At 41.8% G+C, this 25524-nt stretch overlaps 1 protein-coding gene across 14 annotated transcripts in view; it reads left to right on the top strand.

Annotated features, from left to right (window-relative positions):
* eya1 (EYA transcriptional coactivator and phosphatase 1) overlaps positions 1-25524 on the top strand; it is a 159215-nt gene that overhangs the window by 23214 nt on the left and 110477 nt on the right. For 4 of the 14 annotated variants that reach the window (XM_055882164.1, XM_055882159.1, XM_055882160.1 and 1 more), the window contains exons 4-7: positions 3329-3397; positions 12889-12955; positions 14026-14171; positions 18297-18434. In XM_055882164.1, coding sequence (XP_055738139.1) covers positions 3329-3397; positions 12889-12955; positions 14026-14171; positions 18297-18434 — 420 coding nt within the window. Of the gene's footprint in view, positions 1-3319; positions 3398-12888; positions 12956-14025; positions 14172-18296; positions 18435-25524 lie in introns of all 14 variants that reach the window. The other 10 variants (XM_055882168.1, XM_055882163.1, XM_055882172.1 and 7 more) reach the window with 7 other exon arrangements.

The following is a 25524-nucleotide window of genomic DNA, read 5'->3' as shown; positions in this document are numbered from 1 at the left end:
TTCCTCCCACTCTCCCTCTCCCTCCTAGTCTCCCTCCTACTTTGCCTTCTACTCTCCCTCTCCCTCCCACTCTGCCTCCTACTCTCCCTCCCGCTCTCCCTCCCACTCTTCCTCCCACTCTGCCTCCCACTCTCCCTCCTGCTCGGACTCCTACTCTCCCTCCTACTCTCCCTCTCCCTCCTACTCTCCCTTCTACTCTCCCTCCCACTCTGCCTCCTACTCTCCTGCCTTCTCTCCCTCTCCCTCATACTCTCCCTCCTACTCTCCCTCCTACTCTCCCTCTCCCTCCTACTCTCCCTTCTACTCTCCCTCCCACTCTGCCTCCTACTCTCCTGCCTTCTCTCCCTCTCCCTCATACTCTCCCTCCCACTCTTCCTCCCACTCTCCCTCTCCCTCCCACTCTCCCTCCTACTCTGCCTTCTACTCTCCCTCTCCCTCCCGCTCTCCCTCCCACTCTTCCTCCCACTCTCCCTCTCCCTCCCACTCTCCCTCCTACTTTGCCTTCTACTCTCCCTCTCCCTCCCACTCTGCCTCCTACTCTCCCTCCCGCTCTCCCTCCCACTCTTCCTCCCACTCTCCCTCTCCCTCCCACTCTCCCTCCCACTCTGCCTCCTACTCTCCCTCCCACTCTGCCTCCTACTCTCCCTCCCACTCTTCCTCCCACTCTCCCTCTCCCTCCCACTCTCCCTCCTGCTCGGACTCCTACTCTCCCTCCTACTCTCCCTCCCACTCTCTCTCCCACTCTCCCTCCTGCTCTCCCTCTCCCTCCCACTCTGCCTCCTACTCTCCCTCCCGCTCTCCCTCCCACTCTTCCTCCCACTCTTCCTCCCACTCTCCCTCTCCCTCCCACTCTCCCTCCTACTTTGCCTTCTACTCTCCCTCTCCCTCCCACTCTGCCTCCTACTCTCCCTCCCGCTCTCCCTCCCACTCTTCCTCCCACTCTCCCTCTCCCTCCCACTCTCCCTCCCACTCTGCCTCCTACTCTCCCTCCCACTCTGCCTCCTACTCTCCCTCCCACTCTTCCTCCCACTCTCCCTCTCCCTCCCACTCTCCCTCCTGCTCGGACTCCTACTCTCCCTCCTACTCTCCCTCCCACTCTCTCTCCCACTCTCCCTCCTGCTCTCCCTCTCCCTCCCACTCTTCCTCCCACTCTGCCTCCCACTCTCCCTCCTGCTCGGACTCCTACTCTCCCTCCTACTCTCCCTCTCCCTCCTACTCTCCCTTCTACTCTCCCTCCCACTCTGCCTCCTACTCTCCTGCCTTCTCTCCCTCTCCCTCATACTCTCCCTCCTACTCTCCCTCCTACTCTCCCTCTCCCTCCTACTCTCCCTCCTACTCTCCCTCTCCCTCCTACTCTCCCTCCTACTCACTCTCCCTCTCCCTCTCCCTCCTACTCTCCCTCCTACTCTCCCTCCTACTCTCCCTCCTACTCTCCCTCCCACTCTCCCTCCCACTCTCCCTTCTACTCTCCCTCTCCCTCCTACTCTCCCTCCTACTCTCCCTCCTACTCTCCCTTCTACTCTCCCACTCTCCCTCTCCCTCTCCCTCCTACTCTCCCTCCTACTCTCCCTCCCACTCTCCCTCCCACTCTCCCTCCTACTCTCCCTATCCCTCTCCCTCCTACTCTCCCTCTCCCTCCCACTCTCCCTCCTACTCTCCCTCCTACTCTCCCTCCCACTCTCCCTCCCACTCTCCCTCCTACTCTCCCTCTCCCTCTCCATCCTACTCTCCCTCTCCCTCCCACTCTCCCTCCTACTCTCCCTCCTACTCTCCCTCTCCCTCCCACTCTCCCTCCCTCTCTCCCTCCAACTTTCCCTCCCACTCTCCTGCTTTCTCTCCCTCTCCCTCATACTCTCCCTCCTGCTCTGACTCCCGCTCTCCCTCCCTCTCTCCCTCCAACTCTCCCTCCCACTCTCTCGTCAACAATTCCTCAGCAGAATGATCAAAGTAAAACATGACAGGGAAAAGCTTCTTTAAAACCATGAGAGATAGAGACACATAGAGCATGACTCCCTTTACCCACATGATGTGAATTTGTTTTGCCCCCTTCCCATCCCAAAGCCTGCTTGCTGCCTGATGTGAAATGGATTGATTTCAAAGATTCCCTAGCTGTCAGATAACTGTAAAATCCTCTCCACTGAGCTATCAGTGTTATAACTCTGAGAGGCTCAGCGGGGCATGGGGTCACGCTCCATTTGCTACAGTTCTTAAAACAGATTTTATACACACTATATTGTCTTGACATTTCAATCGTATTTGCACGTCCATGCAGACTGACTCCCTCTCCATGCAGGGGCCATTTTACACCAGTATCCTCCTACTATTGACTGTGTTTACCTATCTTTCCCCTGACGCTACATTATAACCTGGGGTAAGCCATACAGTAATTAGTGAACATTAATTATTATGTTAATTGCATATCATGTTAATTATATATTAATTGATTGATTACTTTGATTGATTGATGGGTTCAAAATGTATTGACGGGCTGTCGATTGCCTGTTACTATTCAATTCACTGTTGTAACAGTGTATGCTCAAACTGTGGATGGTGAACAAATGAATAGACAGTACTGTACATAGAAAAGCTGTTAAATTATGGTTTGGTTTTATTCATAGTTAAGTCAACAGGTTGAAATGAGGAAGGTCTCTTTTTGTTGGTTTAATTGATTAACAATTAGGCAAATGTTTTATTTTCCTCGAAAGTTCTTAAAAGTATTGAGAGATAATTTATCGTAATCTACGCCTAGGAGCATGTTAATCCCATATAATTACATGTAAATGATCCCTAAAATTAATCCAACAAACGTTATTATTATAAATGACATTTTGAAAAAAACGATTCGGCTCTAGTCTAAAGGAACAGAATGTAAAAGTTGTGACGAATATTAGTCAAGTATTTCCCCTCTTGCATTCCACTCCAGTATTGTTTACAACACATTCCACTGTAGTTCCACTGTAGTTCCACTGTAGTTCCACTGTAGTTCCACTGTAGTTCTGGTGTAGTTCTGGGTGTATGGTCAAAGACATCCCAGACAACTAAACCCACCAGCTATAGTGGCAGTTGTGGTGTGCGTGTGTGTGTCGATGGTGTGTGTGTGTGTGTCTATGGTGTGTGTGTGTGTGTGTGTGTGTGTGTGTGTGTGTGTGTGTGTGTGTGTGTGTGTGTGTGTGTGTGTGTGTGTGTGTGTGTGTGTGTGTGTGTGTGTGTGTGTGTGTGTGTCGATGGTGTGTGTGTGCTCATGGTTTGTGTGTGTGTGTGTGTGTGCTGATGGTGTGTGTGTGTGTGCTGATGGTGTGTGTGTTGTCTTTGTCCCCAGTTAAAACAGAACCAATGAGCAGCAGTGACATCACCACCCCAGTAGCCGACGCCTCCCTAGACAGCTTCTCAGGATCAGGTGAGACGGGAGGGGGACCCGTGTGTGTGTGTGTGTGTGTGTGTGTGTGTGTGTGTGTGTGTGTGTGTGTGTGTGTGTGTGTGTGTGTGTGTGTGTGTGTTTGCGTGCCGCATAAAATAAAATATTTTGCGTGAATAGCAGAGCAGGAGAATGATCTGGTTTCCTGTTTCCTCAGCCTGACCTGTATCAAACTCATGTTGTATGTAAGCAATATATGGTCATCTTTTCCAACTCCGCTACACATCACCTCACTAACGCTCCCGCTCACACTGCTGCACAAGGAACCATCACACCTCACTACCCAGTATAGTTAAACATCACCTCACTACCCAGTATAGTTAAACATCACCTCACTACCAGTATAATTAAACATCACCTCACTACCAGTATAATTAAACATCACCTCACTACCAGTATAATTAAACATCCCCTCACTACCAGTATAATTAAACATCACCTCACTACCCAGTATAATTAAACATCACCTCACTACCCAGTATAATTAAACATCACCTCACTACCCAGTATAATTAAACATCACCTCACTACCCAGTATAATTAAACATCACCTCACTACCAGTATAATTAAACATCACCTCAGTACCAGTATAATTAAACATCCTCTCAGTACCAGTATAATTAAACATCACCTCAGTACCCAGTATAATTAAACATCACCTCACTACCAGTATAATTAAACATCCTCTCAGTACCAGTATAATTAAACATCACCTCACTACCAGTATAATTAAACATCACCTCAGTACCAGTATAATTAAACATCCTCTCAGTACCAGTATAATTAAACATCACCTCAGTACCCAGTATAATTAAACATCCTCTCACTACCAGTATAATTAAACATCCCCTCACTACCAGTATAATTAAACATCACCTCACTACCAGTATAATTAAACATCACCTCAGTACCAGTATAATTAAACATCCTCTCAGTACCAGTATAATTAAACATCACCTCAGTACCCAGTATAATTAAACATCCTCTCACTACCAGTATAATTAAACATCCCCTCACTACCAGTATAATTAAACATCACCTCACTACCAGTATAATTAAACATCACCTCACTACCCAGTATAATTAAACATCACCTCACTACCAGTATAATTAAACATCACCTCACTACCAGTATAATTAAACATCACCTCACTACCCAGTATAATTAAACATCACCTCAGTACCAGTATAATTAAACATCACCTCACTACCAGTATAATTAAACATCACCTCACTACCCAGTATAATTAAACATCACCTCACTACCAGTATAATTAAACATCACCTCACTACCAGTATAATTAAACATCACCTCACTACCAGTATAATTAAACATCACCTCAGTACCAGTATAATTAAACATCACCTCACTACCAGTATTATTAAACATCACCTCACTACCCAGTATAATTAAACATCACCTCACTACCAGTATTATTAAACATCACCTCACTACCAGTATAATTAAACATCACCTCACTACCCAGTATAATTAAACATCACCTCACTACCAGTATTATTAAACATCACCTCACTACCAGTATAATTAAACATCACCTCACTACCAGTATAATTAAACATCACCTCACTACCCAGTATAATTAAACATCACCTCACTACCAGTATAATTAAACATCACCTCACTACCAGTATAATTAAACATCCTCTCACTACCAGTATAATTAAACATCCTCTCACTACCAGTATAATTAAACATCCTCTCAGTACCAGTATAATTAAACATCACCTCACTACCCAGTATAATTAAACATCACCTCACTACCAGTATAATTAAACATCACCTCACTACCAGTATAATTAAACATCCTCTCACTACCAGTATAATTAAACATCACCTCACTACCAGTATAATTAAACATCACCTCACTACCAGTATAATTAAACATCACCTCACTACCAGTATAATTAAACATCCCCTCACTACCCAGTATAGTTAAACATCACCTCACTACCCAGTATAATTAAACATCACCTCAGTACCAGTATAATTAAACATCACCTCACTACCCAGTATAATTAAACATCACCTCAGTACCAGTATAATTAAACATCACCTCACTACCCAGTATAATTAAACATCACCTCACTACCCAGTATAATTAAACATCACCTCACTACCCAGTATAATTAAACATCCCCTCACTACCAGTATAATTAAACATCACCTCACTACCAGTATAATTAAACATCACCTCACTACCCAGTATAATTAAACATCACCTCAGTACCAGTATAATTAAACATCACCTCACTACCCAGTATAATTAAACATCACCTCACTACCAGTATAATTAAACATCACCTCAGTACCAGTATAATTAAACATCACCTCACTACCCAGTATAATTAAACATCCCCTCACTACCCAGTATAATTAAACATCACCTCACTACCCAGTATAATTAAACATCCCCTCACTACCCAGTATAGTTAAACATCACCTCACTACCAGTATAATTAAACATCACCTCACTACCAGTATTATTAAACATCACCTCACTACCAGTATAATTAAACATCACCTCACTACCAGTATAATTAAACATCACCTCAGTACCAGTATTATTAAACATCACCTCACTACCCAGTATAATTAAACATCACCTCACTACCAGTATAATTAAACATCACCTCACTACCCAGTATAATTAAACATCACCTCAGTACCAGTATAATTAAACATCACCTCACTACCCAGTATAATTAAACATCACCTCACTACCAGTATAATTAAACATCACCTCAGTACCAGTATAATTAAACATCACCTCAGTACCAGTATAATTAAACATCACCTCAGTACCAGTATAATTAAACATCACCTCACTACCAGTATAATTAAACATCCCCTCACTACCAGTATAATTAAACATCACCTCAGTACCAGTATAATTAAACATCACCTCACTACCCAGTATAATTAAACATCACCTCACTACCCAGTATAATTAAACATCACCTCACTACCCAGTATAATTAAACATCACCTCACTACCCAGTATAATTAAACATCACCTCACTACCAGTATAATTAAACATCACCTCAGTACCAGTATAATTAAACATCACCTCACTACCAGTATAATTAAACATCACCTCACTACCAGTATAATTAAACATCACCTCAGTACCAGTATAATTAAACATCACCTCACTACCAGTATAGTTAAACATCACCTCAGTACCAGTATTATTAAACATCACCTCACTACCAGTATAATTAAACATCACCTCAGTACCAGTATAATTAAACATCCTCTCAGTACCAGTATAATTAAACATCACCTCACTACCCAGTATAATTAAACATCACCTCACTACCAGTATAATTAAACATCACCTCACTACCAGTATAATTAAACATCACCTCACTACCAGTATAATTAAACATCACCTCAGTACCAGTATAATTAAACATCACCTCACTACCCAGTATAATTAAACATCACCTCACTACCCAGTATAATTAAACATCACCTCACTACCAGTATAATTAAACATCACCTCAGTACCCAGTATAATTAAACATCACCTCACTACCAGTATAATTAAACATCACCTCACTACCAGTATAATTAAACATCACCTCACTACCAGTATAATTAAACATCACCTCACTACCAGTATAATTAAACATCACCTCAGTACCAGTATAATTAAACATCACCTCACTACCAGTATAATTAAACATCACCTCACTACCAGTATAATTAAACATCACCTCACTACCCAGTATAATTAAACATCACCTCAGTACCAGTATAATTAAACATCACCTCACTACCAGTATAATTAAACATCACCTCACTACCCAGTATAATTAAACATCACCTCACTACCAGTATAATTAAACATCACCTCACTACCAGTATAATTAAACATCACCTCACTACCAGTATAATTAAACATCACCTCACTACCAGTATAGTTAAACATCACCTCAGTAACCATGCTGCTAATTCTGCCTTATTTCTAGAGCTGTTTAACTCAGTACCCGATACGTTAACGCTCCCCTCCCATAAATCACTTCTGTCTTTGACAATATTAATGACATTTAGTTACTTTACACCCCTGGACCCTCAGGGGAGGGGAACCTAGCCGGAGGGGGGAGGTGTGTGTGTGTGTGTGTGTGTGTGTGTGTGTGTGTGTGTGTGTGTGTGTGTGTGTGTGTGTGTGTGTGTGTGTGTGTGTGTGTGTGTGTGTGTGTGTGTGTGTGTGTGTGGTAGCAGGTGCTGATGATGATGTGAGAAAAGTGTTCAATAATAATAACAATGTTTCCCTGGGGCCTTACAGTTACATTTACAGTTACAGTTACATACAGTTATATACAGTTACATACAGTTATATACAGTTACATACAGTTATATACAGTTACATACAGTTATATACAGTTACATACAGTTACATACAGTTATATACAGTTATATACAGTTATATACAGTTACATACAGTTATATACAGTTACATACAGTTACATACAGTTATATACAGTTACATACAGTTACATACAGTTATATACAGTTACATACAGTTATATACAGTTACATACAGTTATATACAGTTATATACAGTTACATACAGTTACAGTTACAGTTACATACAGTTATATACAGTTACATACAGTTACATACAGTTACAGTTATATACAGTTACAGTTACATGCAGTTACAGTTACTTACAGTTACAGTTATATACAGTTACAGTTACATACAGTTACATAGAGTTACATACAGTTACATGCAGTTACATACAGTTACAGTTACATTCAGTTACAGTTACATACAGTTACAGTTATATTCAGTTACATACAGTTACAGTTATATACAGTTACAGTTACATACAGTTACAGTTATATACAGTTACAGTTACATTCAGTTACAGTTACATACAGTTACAGTTACATTCAGTTACAGTTACATACAGTTACAGTTACATTCAGTTACATACAGTTACAGTTATATACAGTTACAGTTACATTCAGTTACATTCAGTTACAGTTACATACAGTTACAGTTATATACAGTTACAGTTACATTCAGTTACAGTTACATACAGTTACAGTTACATTCAGTTACATACAGTTACAGTTACATACAGTTACAGTTACATACAGTTACATACAGTTACAGTTACATAGTTACAGTTACATACAGTTACAGTTACATACAGTTACATACAGTTACAGTTACATACAGTTACATACAGTTACAGTTACATACAGTTACAGTTACATAGTTACAGTTACATACAGTTACAGTTACATTCAGTTACATACAGTTACAGTTACATTCAGTTACATTCAGTTACAGTTACATACAGTTACAGTTATATACAGTTACAGTTACATTCAGTTACAGTTACATACAGTTACAGTTACATTCAGTTACATACAGTTACAGTTACATACAGTTACAGTTACATACAGTTACATACAGTTACAGTTACATAGTTACAGTTACATACAGTTACAGTTACATACAGTTACATACAGTTACAGTTACATACAGTTACATACAGTTACAGTTACATACAGTTACAGTTACATAGTTACAGTTACATACAGTTACAGTTACATACAGTTACATACAGTTACAGTTACATACAGTTACATACAGTTACAGTTACATACAGTTACAGTTACATAGTTACAGTTACATACAGTTACAGTTACATTCAGTTACATACAGTTACAGTTACATACAGTTACAGTTACATACAGTTACAGTTACATACAGTTACAGTTACATTCAGTTACAGTTACATTCAGTTACATACAGTTACAGTTACATACAGTTACAGTTACATACAGTTACAGTTACATACAGTTACAGTTACATACAGTTACATACAGTTACAGTTACATTCAGTTACATACAGTTACAGTTACATACAGTTACAGTTACAGTTACATACAGTTACAGTTACATACAGTTACATACAGTTACAGTTACATAGTTACAGTTACATACAGTTACATACAGTTACAGTTACATTCAGTTACATACAGTTACAGTTACATACAGTTACAGTTACATTCAGTTACATACAGTTCCATACAGTTACAGTTACATTCAGTTACATACAGTTACATACAGGTACATACAGTTACAGTTACATACAGTTACAGTTACATAGTTACAGTTACATACAGTTACAGTTACATTCAGTTACTTGCAGTTACAGTTACATACAGTTACAGTTACATACAGTTACATGCAGTTACATACAGTTACATTTACATACAGTTACAGTTACATTCAGTTACATACAGTTACAGTTACTTGCAGTTACAGTTACATACAGTTACAGTTACATACAGTTTCAGTTACATACAGTTACAGTTACATACAGTTACAGTTACATACAGTTACATGCAGTTACATACAGTTACATTTACATACAGTTACAGTTACATTCAGTTACATACAGTTACAGTTACATACAGTTACAGTTACATACAGTTACAGTTATATTCAGTTACATACAGTTACATACAGTTACAGTTACATACAGTTACAGTTACATTCAGTTACATAGTTACAGTTACATTCAGTTACAGTTACATACAGTTACATACAGTTACAGTTACATACAGTTACATAGTTACAGTTACATTCAGTTACAGTTACATTCAGTTACATACAGTTACAGTTACATACAGTTACAGTTACATAGAGTTACAGTTACATTCAGTTACATACAGTTACATACAGTTACAGTTACATACAGTTACATACAGTTACATACATGTACAGTTACATAGTTACAGTTACATACAGTTACAGTTACATGCAGTTACAATTACATACAGTTACAGTTACATACAGTTACATACAGTTACATACATGTACAGTTACATAGTTACAGTTACATACTGTTACATAGTTACAGTTACATACAGTTACATGCAGTTACAGTTACATACAGTTACATACAGTTACAGTTACATACAGTTCATACAGTCACATACAGGTACATACAGTTACATACAGTTACATACAGTTACAGTTACATACAGTTACAGTTACATACAGTTACAGTTACATACAGTTACAGTTACATACAGTCACATACAGTTACATACAGTTACATACAGTTACAGTTACATACAGTTACAGTTACATACAGTTACATACAGTTACATACAGTTACATTCAGTTACATACAGTTACATACAGTTACATACAGTCACATACAGTTACATACAGTTACATACAGTTACATACAGTTACATACAGTTACAGTTACATACAGGTACATACAGTTACAGTTACATACAGTTACATACAGTTACATTCAGTTACATACAGTTACATACAGTTACATACAGTTACAGTTACATACAGTTACATTTACATACAGTTACAGTTACATACAGTTACATAGTTACAGTTACATACAGTTACATACAGTTACAGTTACATACAGTTACAGTTACATACAGTTACAGTTACATACAGTTACATAGTTACAGTTACATACAGTTACATACAGTTACAGTTACATACAGTTACAGTTACATACAGTTACATACAGTTACATACAGTTACAGTTACATTCAGTTACATACAGTTACATTCAGTTACATACAGTTACAGTTACATACAGTTACATACAGTTACAGTTACATACAGTTACATACAGTTACACACAGGTACATACAGTTACATACAGTTACATACAGTTACATACAGTTACAGTTACATACAGTTACATACAGTTACAGTTACATACAGTTACATTCAGTTACATACAGTTACATACAGTTACATACAGTTACAGTTACATACAGTTACATACAGTTACAGTTACATACAGTTACATACAGGTAGTAACTGTAGTGACGCCTCTAGCACTGAGATGCAGTGCCTTAGACCGCTGTGATACAGCCTGGGATCGATCCAGGGTCTGTAGTGACGCCTCTAGCACTGAGATGCAGTGCCTTAGACCGCTGTGATACAGCCTGGGATCGATCCAGGGTCTGTAGTGACGCCTCTAGCACTGAGATGCAGTGCCTTAGACCGCTGTGATACAGCCTGGGATCGATCCAGGGTCTGTAGTGACGCCTCTAGCACTGAGATGCAGTGCCTTAGACCGCTGTGATACAGCCTGGGATCGATCCAGGGTCTGTAGTGACGCCTCTAGCACTGAGATGCAGTGCCTTAGACCGCTGTGATACAGCCTGGGATCGATCCAGGGTCTGTAGTGACGCCTCTAGCACTGAGATGCAGTGCCTTAGACCGCTGCGCCACTCAGGAGGCTTTCTATACTATGGGACTAGGGCTTTGGGACTGGTTTAACAGATTTCAATTGCAAGACTAAGATTATGTTTATCATTACTGGCTTTTCTATGTTTCTTTTTTTTGTAAATGATCAGTATTTTTTCATGTGTTGCATTTCACACCTGATTTTGACCGTGTTAAATTTACTAGCTGTATTTATTGTTTCTAAAGATGAATGGAAATATATATATAAAAATTATTATAATTTCGAAAACCATAACTGTACATTTGGTGTTACATTTGGTGTGTTATTGTAACAAAAAAGAATTTAAAAAGATTTTTACTCAAAACTATACACTATGCACTGACTTAAAATAGCCTTTACTAAAGTGCAAAGACAACGTGAAAATATAGCCGTGGTCGCAGTAGGTTTGTGTGTGTGTGTTGAAAAACGTTGATTAGGAAGTGGATCCACAGTGATATGGCCGTGTGTTTCATGAAGGAATGATAATGTGGTAGCGGCGCTAGTTACAAGCAATCACTTTCAATTTGGTCCTGGCCTGGCCTTGAAGCCTGGGGATGGATTCCAAACGGCACACTATTCCCTACGTACGGGCCCTGGTCAAAAGTAGTGCGCTATAAGGGAATAGGGTTCCATTTGGGACAGGCCCCAGGCAACAGGCCCACATTGATTCAGACCATTCTGAGTGTGTTTACGCCAGCCTGGCTGTCGTCATGGCAGCGCCAAAGTATCTCACAGAGGCTATATCCCAAATAGCACCCTATTCCTTACACTCTTAGAAAAAAAGGGTTCCAGAATGTTTCTTCGGCTGTCCCATATGAGAACTCTTTTTGGTTCCAGGTAGAACACTTTTGGATTCCATGTAGAACCCAAAAGGGTTCTACCTGGAACTAAAAAGGGTTCTCCTATGGGGACAGCTGAAGTATCATTTTGTGGGGTGCCATTTTGGATACAGCCAGAGATACACACAGAATATACGCTGGTCAGCAGAATAAACCCAATAGGGTTTTTATCTGATTATTTGTTCTTCATTATTGCGCTCCGGGTTTTAAACCTTAAATAAGGTTGGGGAAATAAATGGAGTAACGCAACGCAATTACACTTTCCTAGGAATCCAGAAGTTCTGTTGGCGAAAGATAATATTTACCTTATATCTTTAATGTTGAAATATGTTCTTGCCCCCCTCCTTTCTTTTCAACTCTCTCAGTTATTGGAACCAGTGGCTACAGCCCAAGACAAACACACCAGTTCTCCTCGCAGATTTACCCTTCCAAGTAAGGCTTCTTTTATTTTGCTTTAGAAAATAAACGGCATCCAACTTCATTTGGTCCCTTTAATTAGATCCTGCTGCTAGATGTGGACGTTTGGTCCCTTTAATTAGATCCTGCTGCTAGATGTGGACGTTTGGTCCCTTTAATTAGATCCTGCTGCTAGATGTGGACGTTTGGTCCCTTTAATTAGATCCTGTTGCTAGATGTGGACGTTTGGTCCCTTTAATTAGATCCTGTTGCTAGATGTGGACGTTTGGTCCCTTTAATTAGATCCTGCTGCTAGATGTGGACGTTTGGTCCCTTTAATTAGATCCTGCTGCTAGATGTGGACGTTTGGTCCCTTTAATTAGATCCTGCTGCTAGATGTGGACATTTGGTCCCTTTAATTAGATCCTGCTGCTAGATGTGGACGTTTGGTCCCTTTAATTAGATCCTGCTGCTAGATGTGGACGTTTGGTCCCTTTAATTAGATCCTGCTGCTAGATGTGGACGTTTGGTCCCTTTCATTAGATCCTGCTGCTAGATGTGGACGTTTCTACCTGCTTTGTTTTGCCTGGATGTCTGCAGTTTGTGCACTTACAAAATCAGTTGTAATTATTATCTTATAAAAATGTCCTTTGCGACGTATACTTCTTATTTTGCTAATGCTAGTCCTACTCCTGTACTAATTACTATCTCTCTTTACGAGCTTCTGACCACTATGTAACATTATGTAGCAGAAACACAAAGAATGTGTCCGTATTGTTATGGTTTTTTGTGTTTGGTAAAATATGTTCCTCCTTTCTCTCTTTCTTTCTTCCTTTTTTCTCTCTTTCTTTCATTTTATTTATTTCTCTTTATCTCTCTGTCTCTCTCTCTCTTTCTCTCTCTCTCTCTCTCTCTCTCTCTCTCTCTCTCTCTCTCTCTCTTTCTTTCTCTCTCTCTCTCTCTCTCTCTCTCTCTCTCTCTCTCTCTCTCTCTCTCTCTTTATCTCTCTCTCTCTCTCTCTCTCTGTCTCTCTCTCTCTTTATCTCTCTCTCTCTCTCTCTCTCTCTCTCACTCTCTCTCTTGTCCTTGTTTCTTTTCTGAAATAGCAGACCGTATCCACATATTCTCCCTACTCCTTCATCCCAGAATATGGCTGCGTACGGTCAGACACAGTACACCTCAGGAATGCAGCAGGCCGCAGCCTATGCTAGCTACCCCCAGCCTGGACAACCCTACGGGATCCCTGCCTATGGTAAGCACAGGCCAAACCCATGCCTCTGAATGTTACAGGACCTTTACATTACAAACCCGTCACTTCCATTTCTATGTACTAGATGTGTTCGTATCATCAGGGCACCTCATGCCACACATGCAAATACCCTTATATTACTTATAGTTAGCTATATTACACGTATCTTTGTAATATAGAATAAAATGTGATAATAATATGTCTATGTATGATAAAGATCAGGGCCCTCAGACAGTATTTGGATGCGTTACAGCCAGAGTTTAAAATGGATTTCATTGAGATGGTGTATCACTGGACTACACCACAATACTACATCATGTCAAAGTGGGAATTGTGTTTTTAGACATTTTTTACAAATTAATAATAAATGAAAAGCTGAAATGTCTTAAGTCAATAAGTATTCAAGCTATTTGTTATAACAAGCCTAAATAAGTTCAGGACTAAACATGTGTTTACCAAGTCACGTAATAAGTTACTCACTCTGTGTGCAATACTAGTGTTTAACATGATGTTTGAATGACTACATCGTATCTGCATCCCACATACAATTATCTGTAAGGTCCCTCAGTCAAGCAGTGAATTTCAAACACAGATTCAACCACAAAGACCAGGGAGGTTTTCCAATGCCTCACAAAGAAGGGCACCTATTGGTAGATGGGTAAAAAAATAAAAAAAAGCAGACATTGAATATCCCTTTGAGCGTGGTGAAGTTATTAATTACACTTTGAATGGTGTATCAATGAAACCTGGTTCAGTCTGCTTTCCACCAGACACTGGGAGACAAATTCACCTTTCAGCAGGACAATAACGTAAGACACAAGGCCAAATATACACTGGAGTGTATATAATATAACGTTGAATGTTCCTGAATGGCCTAATTACAATGTTGACTTAAATAAGCTTGGAAATCTATGGCAAGACTTGAAAATAGCTGTCTAGCAATGATCAACAACCATCTTGACAGAGCTTGAATAATTTTTTAAAGAATATTCTGCAAATATTATTCCAATACAGGTTTGGAAATCTCTTAGAGACTTACCCAGAAAGACTCACAGTTGTAATCGCTGCCAAAGGTGATTGTTATGTAAATTTGATATTTCTCTATTTAATTGTCAATACATTTTCAAACATGTTTTCAACAACATGTGGAACAAGTCAAGGAGAATGAATACTTTATGAAGGCTCTGTAAATAGACTTTATTTTCATAAGGATTCATCTTTATATTGTTCCTGTTCTAATTCAAAGTAAGGTTATGATGTTCATAATATTATAATATTAGTTCTTATTCAGCTAATAATATATATATATCATTATAATTATATATAATATATATATAATATATATATAGACTAGTCTTGGTTATATATATATATATATATATATGTGTTTTTCTCTTACCCTCTAACCCTACTACAGTATCAATACTCCTTAATGCAAGTACTTTTGCTCTTTTGACAAAGCGAATGCAATGCATGGTTAATGACCTTAAGTGCTGCTGTTGAGAATGATCTTCATATTCCCCATGGGTAGGAATTTACTAGTAGGAACATATTATTAGCTGAATAAGAACTAATATAACTAATATTATAATAATATGCTACGTCATTCACACATGCTTTACTACGTCATATTTCTTGTATAACTTCAATCTACATTTGTCTGTTCATATTGAAATGGCATGCTAGTTGTGTAGTCTTGGTAATACGACGCGCTATACAGCTCTTCGCCGGGGTATTGCCAATAAACACGTAGCTCAGGACAAACAGTTCCCACGATTAAACAAAAGGAGACCTAGAACTACGCTACGAGTCGTTGGTTTGTGACGGCACCAAATGTCCCGCAACCATCAAATACAAAAAAAAACAAATGTGCTTATCAACCTATTCAGTCAGATCGGGAACGATTACCAATATACATTTCAAAAATAACAACGACAAAACAAATGGTGTCTTCAGGCATCATAGGAACGAAACAGCCAAGTACATAACCATGTTCTCTATTTGTCCGAAGATGTTTAGAAGGCCTTGACCCCCCCCCCCCCCCCCCCCCCCCCCACAGAATGTCCAATATGACCAGGAATTTAGAACATGCATCACAATGATACCCTATCCCCTATTCTCTATATACTGTAGTGCACTACTTCTGGTGAAAAGTAGTGCACTACAGTATATAGAGAATAGCATGCCATTTGGAACGCACAGAGTGTTTATTTGAGTGGTAGTGGACCTGCCATGGCATAGGAAAGAGGTTGAGTTTGAGTCAAAATAACCGACCGGCAGTTGGACTAATAACAAACACTAGTAGCAAGTGTGTTGTTTTTATTACTTGTGCAATAATTCAGAGATCGTCCATCTTTTAGTCATTCAAACACGCTACGTTATTGAAACATGCTACGTTATTCACACACGCTACGTTATTCACACATGCTACGTTATTCACACACGCTACGTTATTCACACATGCTACGTTATTCACACACGCTACGTTATTCAAACATGCTACGTTATTCACACACGCTACGTTATTCACACATGCTACGTTATTCACACACGCTACGTTATTCACACACGCTACGTTATTCACACACGCTACGTTATTCACACATGCTACGTTATTCACACACGCTACGTTATTCACACATGCTACGTTATTCACACACGCTACGTTATTCAAACATGCTACGTTATTCAAACACGCTACGTTATTCACACACGCTACGTTATTCAAACATGCTACGTCATTCAAACACGCTACGTTATTCACACATGCTACGTTATTCAAACACGCTACGTTATTCACACATGCTACGTTATTCACACATGCTACGTTATTCAAACACGCTACGTTATTCAAACACGCTACGTTATTCACACATGCTACGTTATTCACACATGCTACGTTATTCAAACACGCTACGTTATTCAAACATGCTACGTCATTCACACATGCTACGTCATTCAAACACGCTACGTTATTCACACATGCTACGTTATTCAAACATGCTACGTCATTCACACATGCTACGTCATTCAAACATGCTACGTTATTCAAACATGCTACGTTATTCAAACATGCTACGTAATTCAAACACGCTACGTTATTCAAACATGCTACGTCATTCAAACATGCTACGTCATTCACACATGCTACGTAATTCAAACATGCTACGTCATTCACACACGCTACGTAATTCAAACATGCTACGTCATTCAAACATGCTACGTTATTCAAACATGCTACGTTATTCAAACATGCTACGTCATTCAAACACGCTACGTAATTCACACATGCTTTACTACGTCATATTTCTTGTATAACTTCAATCTACATTAGTCTGTTCATTTTTAAACCCCCAAACTACAGTTGATTCTGAAGTGAGGATTACAAACTACAGTTGATTCTGACTTGGGGATTACAAACGACAGTTGATTCTGAAGTGAGGATTACAAACTACAGTTGATTCTGATTTGGGGATTACAAACTACAGTTGATTCTGAAGTGAGGATTACAAACTACAGTTGATTCTGACTTGGGGATTACAAACTACAGTTGATTCTGACTTGGGGATTACAAACGACAGTTGATTCTGACTTGGGTGTTACAAACAACAGTTGATTCTGAAGTGAGGATTACAAACTACAGTTGATTCTGACTTGGGGATTACAAACGACAGTTGATTCTGAAGTGAGGATTACAAACTACAGTTGATTCTGATTTGGGGATTACAAACTACAGTTGATTCTGAAGTGAGGATTACAAACTACAGTTGATTCTGACTTGGGGATTACAAACTACAGTTGATTCTGACTTGGGGATTACAAAAGACTGTAGATTCTGAAGTGTGGATTAGGTGTATTATCAATATATAAATTATAACAGTTACTAGCAGACAGATTTTTTTAAATCTGTCCTACTGGTAAAATTATTCAGTTAACAGAGACAATAATAAAGATAACAATACTAATATATTTAGTTGTATTTATTATAAAGCTAGCTCTATTTAATATAATACTAAATAGCTTTTAACATAGAGATAAAGATATGACTCAAAGTGCTTGGTTTAGAGTTGTCTGACAGCAGTGAGTTGTGTGTGCATCAAACCAATGTGGTGTTACTAACTGATTCAGGTCCATTATGGGCAGGCATAAAGACAGAGGGCGGACTGAGCCAGTCCCAATCCCCTGGACAGGCAGGCTTCCTCAGCTACAGCTCTGGTTTCAGCACCCCTCAGACGGGCCAGGCTCCATACAGCTATCAGATGCCAGGTGAGGAACACAGATAATATACTGTACTGTATAACTGCCCTGAATTGACATGTATTTCTCTTCTCTACTTTAGTCTCCTCTCCTCAACTTCCTACCTTGCCTCTCCTCTCTCCTCCCCTAACCCTCCTACCTTGTCTCTCCTCTCCTCCCCTAACCCTCCTACCTTGTCTCTCCTCTCCTCCGCTAACCCTCCTACCTTGTCTCTCCTCTCTCCCCTAACCCTCCTACCTTGTCTCTCCTCTTCTCCCCTAACCCTCCTACCTTGTCTCTCCTCTTCTCCCCTAACCCTCCTACCTTGTCTCTCCTCTTCTCCCCTAACCCTCCTACCTTGTCTCTCCTCTCTCCTCCCCTAACCCTCCTACCTTGTCTCTCCTCTCCTCCCCTAACCATCCTACCTTGTCTATCCTCTCCTCACCTAACCCTCCTACCGTGTCTCTCCTCTACTCCCCTAATCATGCTATAGCCTCTTCAACTATTTTCTCTTTGCATTTCTACAAAGGACAATATCAGAAACATGGACTTTCCCCCCAACGTCCACAACAGTAATGACAGTTACAGACTGATTCACCCCCCCCCCCCCCCAAACACACACCACCACTACCGCCTAACAGAGGGTTGTGTAGAGCAGCAGCAGTTATGAGGAGCCCTTTATGTGTTCTCTCTCCCTCTCCTTCCTCTCTCCTCTCCTCTCTCCTCTCCTCTCTCTCTCTCCCTTCATATTCCTCTCTCTCCCTCTCCTCTCTCTCCCTCTCCTCCCTCTCTCCCTCTCTCTCTCTCTCCCTCTCCTCCCCTCTCTCTCCCTCTCCTCTCTCTCTCCCTCTCCTCTCTCTCTCCCTCTCCTCTCCTTCCTCTCTCCCTCTCCTCTCCTCTCTCCCTCTCCTTCCTCTCTCCTCTCCTCTCTCTCCCTCTCCTCTCTCTCTCCCTCTCTCTCCTCACCTCTCTCTCCATCTCCTCTCTCTCTCCCTCTCTCTCTCTCCCTCTCTCTCCCTCTCCTCTCCTTCCTCTCTCCTCTCTCCCTCTCCTTCCCCTCTCCTTCCCCTCTCCTTCCTCTTTCCCTCTCCTTCCTCTCTCCTTCCTCTCCCTCCCTCTCCTTCCTCTCTCCCTCTCCTCTCTCCCTCTCCTCTCTCTCCCTCTCCTCTCTCTCTCCCTCTCTCTCTCCCTCTCCTCTCTCTCCCTCTCCTCTCCTTCCTCTCTCCCTCTCCTTTCCTCTCTCCCTCTCCTTCCCCTCTCCTTCCTCTCTCCCTCTCCTTCCTCTCTCCCTCTTAAGAAGAATCAACACAGATGGAAACATGATGGTGGGCCCTTAAGATGCTCCAGTCATGTTCTTCCTTTGTTGTTTTATCCCCTGTTCTCTGAGATGCTATTTGTATTTGTTTAAGAGCTGAGACCATGGTGATTTATAGCCTAGAATCCACCCATAAATATAGCTTGCTCTCTCCCCCCCTCACTCTCTCTCTGGCTTTCTCTCGCTCTCTCTATCTGGCTCTTTCTCTCTCTTTCTCTGGCTCTCTCTCTCTCTCTTTCTTTCTTTCTTTCTTTCTAAAAGAGGGTCAGGCTAGCTGCCATGTTGTGTTTCCCTTCATGGTTGGTTTCTGTCAGAGAACCTCAACAAACTTTATGCGTTCTCCAACAGAATCACTATTTTACATTACATACTGTAGTCATTATCCCAAGATGGCTAAGGGAACTATAATTATAACACACTTACACAGGTAGTTACTCTGGTATAAGAGGTCTGTACCAGAGACACCATAAACCTACTGTGGCCTAGCTATGCTCAAAAAGCCTCCTCTATTCTCAATAGAGAATAGCTGTAGCTAACTGTAGCCTGTCAGCGCTAACCATAGCTAATTGTACCCTATCAGCGCTATCCGTAGCCAACTGTATCCTATCAACGCTAACCATAGCTAACTGTACCCTATCAGCGCTATCCGTAGCCAACTGTAGCCTGTCAGCGCTAACCATAGCTAACTGAAACCTAATGTATCAGCGCTAGCTGTAGCTAACTGCAGCCTATCAGCGCTAACCACAGCTAACTGTAGCCTACTGTATCAGCGCTAGCTGTAGCTATCAATGCTAGCTGTAGCTATCAGTGCTAGCTGTAGCTATCAGTGCTAGCTGTAACTGACTGTAGCCTATCTACCACAGATCTAATCCAACGATTATGGATATACCGACAAGATACACTTCTCTCCACCCTAACAATGGGATTTGTTGTCTTCAAAGTGGCAGAACGTGCTGTCTAGCTCCCGCCTATCCTTTCTTAGGATTGGTGGATACATCTCATCAATGCAATCCCTTTTTTCAATATTCGATGAGGGTTGTTGACATCAACCGCCTGTATTCAATGGAGAAAGATGCCTCATGCCATGAATATGCATAGCCATCTCAAGCCATAGCTTTATGTTCTCTCCTCTTCACTGTAGTCAATTACAACCATGCTAACCATAGCCTATCAGCCATGCTAACCAGAGCTAACCGTAGCCTATCAGACATGCTAACCAGAGCTAACCGTAGCCTATCAGCCATGCTAACCAGAGCTAACCGTAGCCTATCAGACATGCTAGCCAGAGCTAACCGTAGCCTTTCAGCCATGCTAGCCAGAGCTAACCATAGCCTATCAGCCATGCTAACCAGAGCTAACCGTAGCCTATCAGCCATGCTAACCAGAGCTAACCGTAGCCTTTCAGCCATGCTAACCAGAGCGAACCGTAGTCTTTCAGCCATGCTAACCAGAGCTAACCGTAGCCTATCAGCCATGCTAACCAGAGCTAACCGTAGCCTATCAGCCATGCTAACCAGAGCTAACCGTAGCCTTTCAGCCATGCTAACCAGAGCAGACCGTAGCCTTTCTGCCATGCTAACCAGAGCGAACCGTAGCCTTTCAGCCATGCTAACCAGAGCGAACCGTAGCCTTTCAGCCATGCTAACCAGAGCGAACCGTAGCCTTTCAGTCATGCTAACCAGAGCGAACCGTAGCCTTTCAGCCATGCTAACCAGAGCTAACCGTAGCCTTTCAGCCATGCTAACCAGAGCTAACCGTAGCTTTATGTTCGCTCCACTGTGTAATGTGTGACAGTAGAAACATCTCCACATGTTGTTGAAAAGCCTGCAGAGTATCTCACCATAAATAAGGCCAACAGAACAGCAGATGTGTGGAGCGGCCGGGGGAAGCCTCTTTTCCACGCCTCTTAACCAAATACTCCCTGCCTGCCTGCCGGGTGGCTCCCTGCCTGCCGCAGCCCTACAGCTCTGAGAGAAACACTGTACATAGCGACATAATATAACATTTCAAATGTCTATATTCTTTAAAAACTTGTGTGAGTGTAATGTTTACTGATTATTTATTTCCCTTGTTTATGTCCCTTTTGTTTATTTTCTATTCCATTTACTTTGGCAATGTAAACATATGTTTTCCATGCCAGTAAAGCCCTTAAAATAGAATTGAATTGAAAGGGAGAGAGAGAAGGAGGGGGGGAGCTACTTTCCTGCCCCAATGGTTTAACTCATGATGACAGTATTATGTACCCATTTGTCTTCCTCTCTCTCTCTTTCTCTCTCTCTCTGCTTCCCACCCTCTCTCTGTCTCTCAATTGAATTCAATTCAAGGGGCTTTATTGGTTTGGGAAACAAATGTTAACATTGCCAAAGCAAGTGAAGTAGATAATAAACAAATGAACAGTAAACATTACACTCACAAAAGTTCCAAAATAATAAAAACATTTCAAATGTCATATGATGTCTATATACAGTGTTGTAACGACATGCACATAGTTAAAGAACAAAATGGGGAAATAAACCAACATAATTAAGGGTTGTATTTACAATGGTGTTTGTTCTTCACTGGTCGCCCTTTTTTTGTGGCAACAGGTCACAAATCTTGCTGCTGTGATGGCACACTGTGGTATTTCACCCAGTAAATATGAGAGTTTATCAAAATCGGATTTGTTTTCGAATTCTTTGTGCATCTGTGTAATCTGAGGGAAATATGTGTCTCTAAAATTGCCATACATTTGGCAGGAAGTTAGGAAGTGCAGCTCAATTTGCAGCTCAGTAGAGACCCTAGTAGAGCCCCTAGTAGAGATGGTAGAGCCCCTAGTAGAGCCCTGGGTAGAGCCCCTAGTAGAGACCCTAGTAGAGACCCTAGTAGAGACCCTAGTAGAGACCCTAGTAGAGCCCCTAGTAGAGACCCTAGTAGAGCCCCTAGTAGAGCCCCTAGTAGAGCCCATAATAGAGCCCCTAGTAGAGCCCCTAATAGAGATGGTAGAGCCCCTAGTAGAGCCCCTAGTAGAGCCCCTAGTAGAGACCCTAGTAGAGCCCCTAGTAGAGCCCCTAGTAGAGCCCCTAGTAGAGACCCTAGTAGAGACCCTAGTAGAGCCCCTAGTAGAGCCCCTAATAGAGCCCTGGGTAGAGCCCCTAGTAGAGTCCCTAGTAGAGATCCTAGTAGAGACCCTTGTAGAGACCCTATTAGAGACCCTAGTAGAGCCCCGGGTAGAGACCCTAGTAGAGCCCCGGGTAGAGACCCTAGTAGAGCCCCTAGTAGAGCCCCTAATAGAGATGGTAGAGACCCTAGTAGAGCCCCTAATAGAGATGGTAGAGCCCCTAGTAGAGCCCCTAGTAGAGCCCCTAGTAGAGCCCCTAGTAGAGCCCCTAGTAGAGACCCTAGTAGAGCCCCTAGTAGAGCCCCTAGTAGAGCCCCTAGTAGAGACCCTAGTAGAGACCCTAGTAGAGTACCTAGTAGAGCCCCTAGTAGAGACCCTAGTATAGCCCCTAGTATAGCTGGTAGAGCCCTAAGTAGAGACCCTTGTAGAGACCCTAGTAGACACCCTAGTAGAGCTGGTAGAGCCCCTAGTAGAGCCTCTGGTAGAACCCCTGGTAGAGCCCGTAATAGAACCCCTAGTAGAGCCCCTAGTAGAGCCCCTAGTAGAGCTGGTAGAGCCCTAAGTAGAGACCCTTGTAGAGACCCTAGTAGAGACCCTAGTCGAGCCCCTAGTAGAGCCCCTAGTAGAGTCCCTAGTAGAGCCCCTAGTAGAGACCCTAGTAGAGCCCCTAGTAGAGCCCATAATAGAGATGGTAGAGCTTCTAGTAGAGCCCATAATATGGTAGAGACCCTAGAATAGCCCCTAGTAGAACCCATAATAGAGCCCCTAGTAGAGCCCCTAGTAGAGCCCCTAGTAGAGCCCTGGGTAGAGCTGGTAGAGCCCTAAGTAGAGACCCTTGTAGAGACCCTAGTAGAGACCCTAGTAGAGCCCCTAGTAGAGCCCCTAGTAGAGTCCCTAGTAGAGCCCCTAGTACAGACCCTAGTAGAGCCCCTAGTAGAGCCCATAATAGAGATGGTAGAGCTTCTAGTAGAGCCCATAATATGGTAGAGACCCTAGAATAGCCCCTAGTAGAACCCATAATAGAGCCCCTAATAGAACCCCTAGTAGAGCGCATAATAGAGATGGGAGAGCCCCTAGTAGAGCCCATAATAGAGCCCCTAATAGAGATGGTAGAGCCCCTAGTAGAGCCCATAATAGAGCCCCTAATAGAGATGGTAGAGCCCCTAGTAGAGCCCCTAATAGAGATAGTAGAGCCCCTAGTAGAGCCCATAATAGAGCCCCTAATAGAGATGGTAGAGCCCCTAGTAGAGCCCATAATAGAGATGGTAGAGCCCCTAGTAGAGCCCATAATAGAGATAGTAGAGCCCCTAGTAGAGCCCCTAGTAGAGCCCCTAGTAGAGCCCCTAGTAGAGCCCCTAGTAGAGCCCCTAATAGAGATAGTAGAGCCCCTAGTAGAGCCCCTAATAGAGCCCCTAATAGAGCCCCTAATAGAGCCCCTAATAGAGCCCCTAGTAGAGCCCCTAGTAGAGCCCCTAATAGAGCCCATAATAGAGCCCCTAATAGAGATGGTAGAGCCCCTAGTAGAGCCCCTAGTAGAGCCCCTAGTAGAGCCCCTAGTAGAGCCCATAATAGAGCCCCTAATAGAGATGGTAGAGCCCCTAGTAGAGCCCCTAGTGGAGCTACTAGTAGAGCTCCTAGTAGAGCCCCAAAGTAGCACCGTCATTAGCCCCCAGCTCTCACCAGACCAGCACCAGACCAGGACCGGTTATGTCCAAAATGGAACGCTATTCACTATATGGCCCTGGTGAAAAGTAGTGCTCTAAATAGGGAATAGGGAGATATTTGGAACACACCCTTGGAGGAACATATCATAGCCCTGGCTGTATCTGTGTTTGTGTGTGTGTGTGTGTGTGTGTGTGTGTGTGTGTGTGTGTGTGTGTGTGTGTGTGTGTGTGTGTGTGTGTGTGTGTGTGTGTGTGTGTGTGTGTGTGTGTGTGTGTGTGTGTGTGTGTGTGTGTGTGTGTCTTTTCTGTGTCCCTCGCTAGTGCCAGGCTGTGGCCAGCTGTCAAGGGGAATATGATTAGATTCACGTTTTCACTCTTTACGTTTGATGCCACCAGGGGCTTTGTGTGGTGCTAAAGTCATTGTGCCAGACAGGAGAGGGGATCTGCATGACTCGGACTGGCTTTTTTAACATCAACTTTATCAAGTTTATAAATAGTTTTGACATCTATTTTCTGAGGAATCATCTGAATGTATTTCACAATTTAGATATATATATATATCTAAAGTGAAATGGTGAGAAGTACAGCAACTACATGATTAATTAATTTAAAATGTGTGTTCTATTTTATGATGATTACCTAGTTTGCTATCAAGGTGCTGGAGTAGACCGAGGCTGCCTCCTTAACACACTACTTATAGAGCTATCCACAGGGCTCTTGTCTAAAGTAGTGCACTATGTAAGGGGACAGGGTGCCACATGGTACACACACACACACAGAGAGAGAGAGAGAGAGAGAGAGAGAGAGTCTCTCGATCCTGTCACTGAACAGATGTTAATTAGGTGAATAATTGTGTCCATGCGTTCTGTCGTTCTGTCCCACCGTGTGTGTGTGTGTGTGTGTGTGTGTGTGTGTGTGTGTGTGTGTGTGTGTGTGTGTGTGTGTGTGTGTGTGTGTGTGTGTGTGTGTGTGTGTGTGTGTGTGTGTGTGTGTGTGTGTGTGTGTGTGTGTGTGTGTTAGCTATTATCAAGTGAGCTGCAAGTC

Source organism: Salvelinus fontinalis, chromosome 25 (assembly GCF_029448725.1).
Source record: "Salvelinus fontinalis isolate EN_2023a chromosome 25, ASM2944872v1, whole genome shotgun sequence".
NCBI classification, from domain to species: domain Eukaryota; kingdom Metazoa; phylum Chordata; class Actinopteri; order Salmoniformes; family Salmonidae; genus Salvelinus; species Salvelinus fontinalis.
Note: the sequence above shows the minus strand (reverse complement) of the source record. Positions and strands in the feature narration are given on the sequence as shown.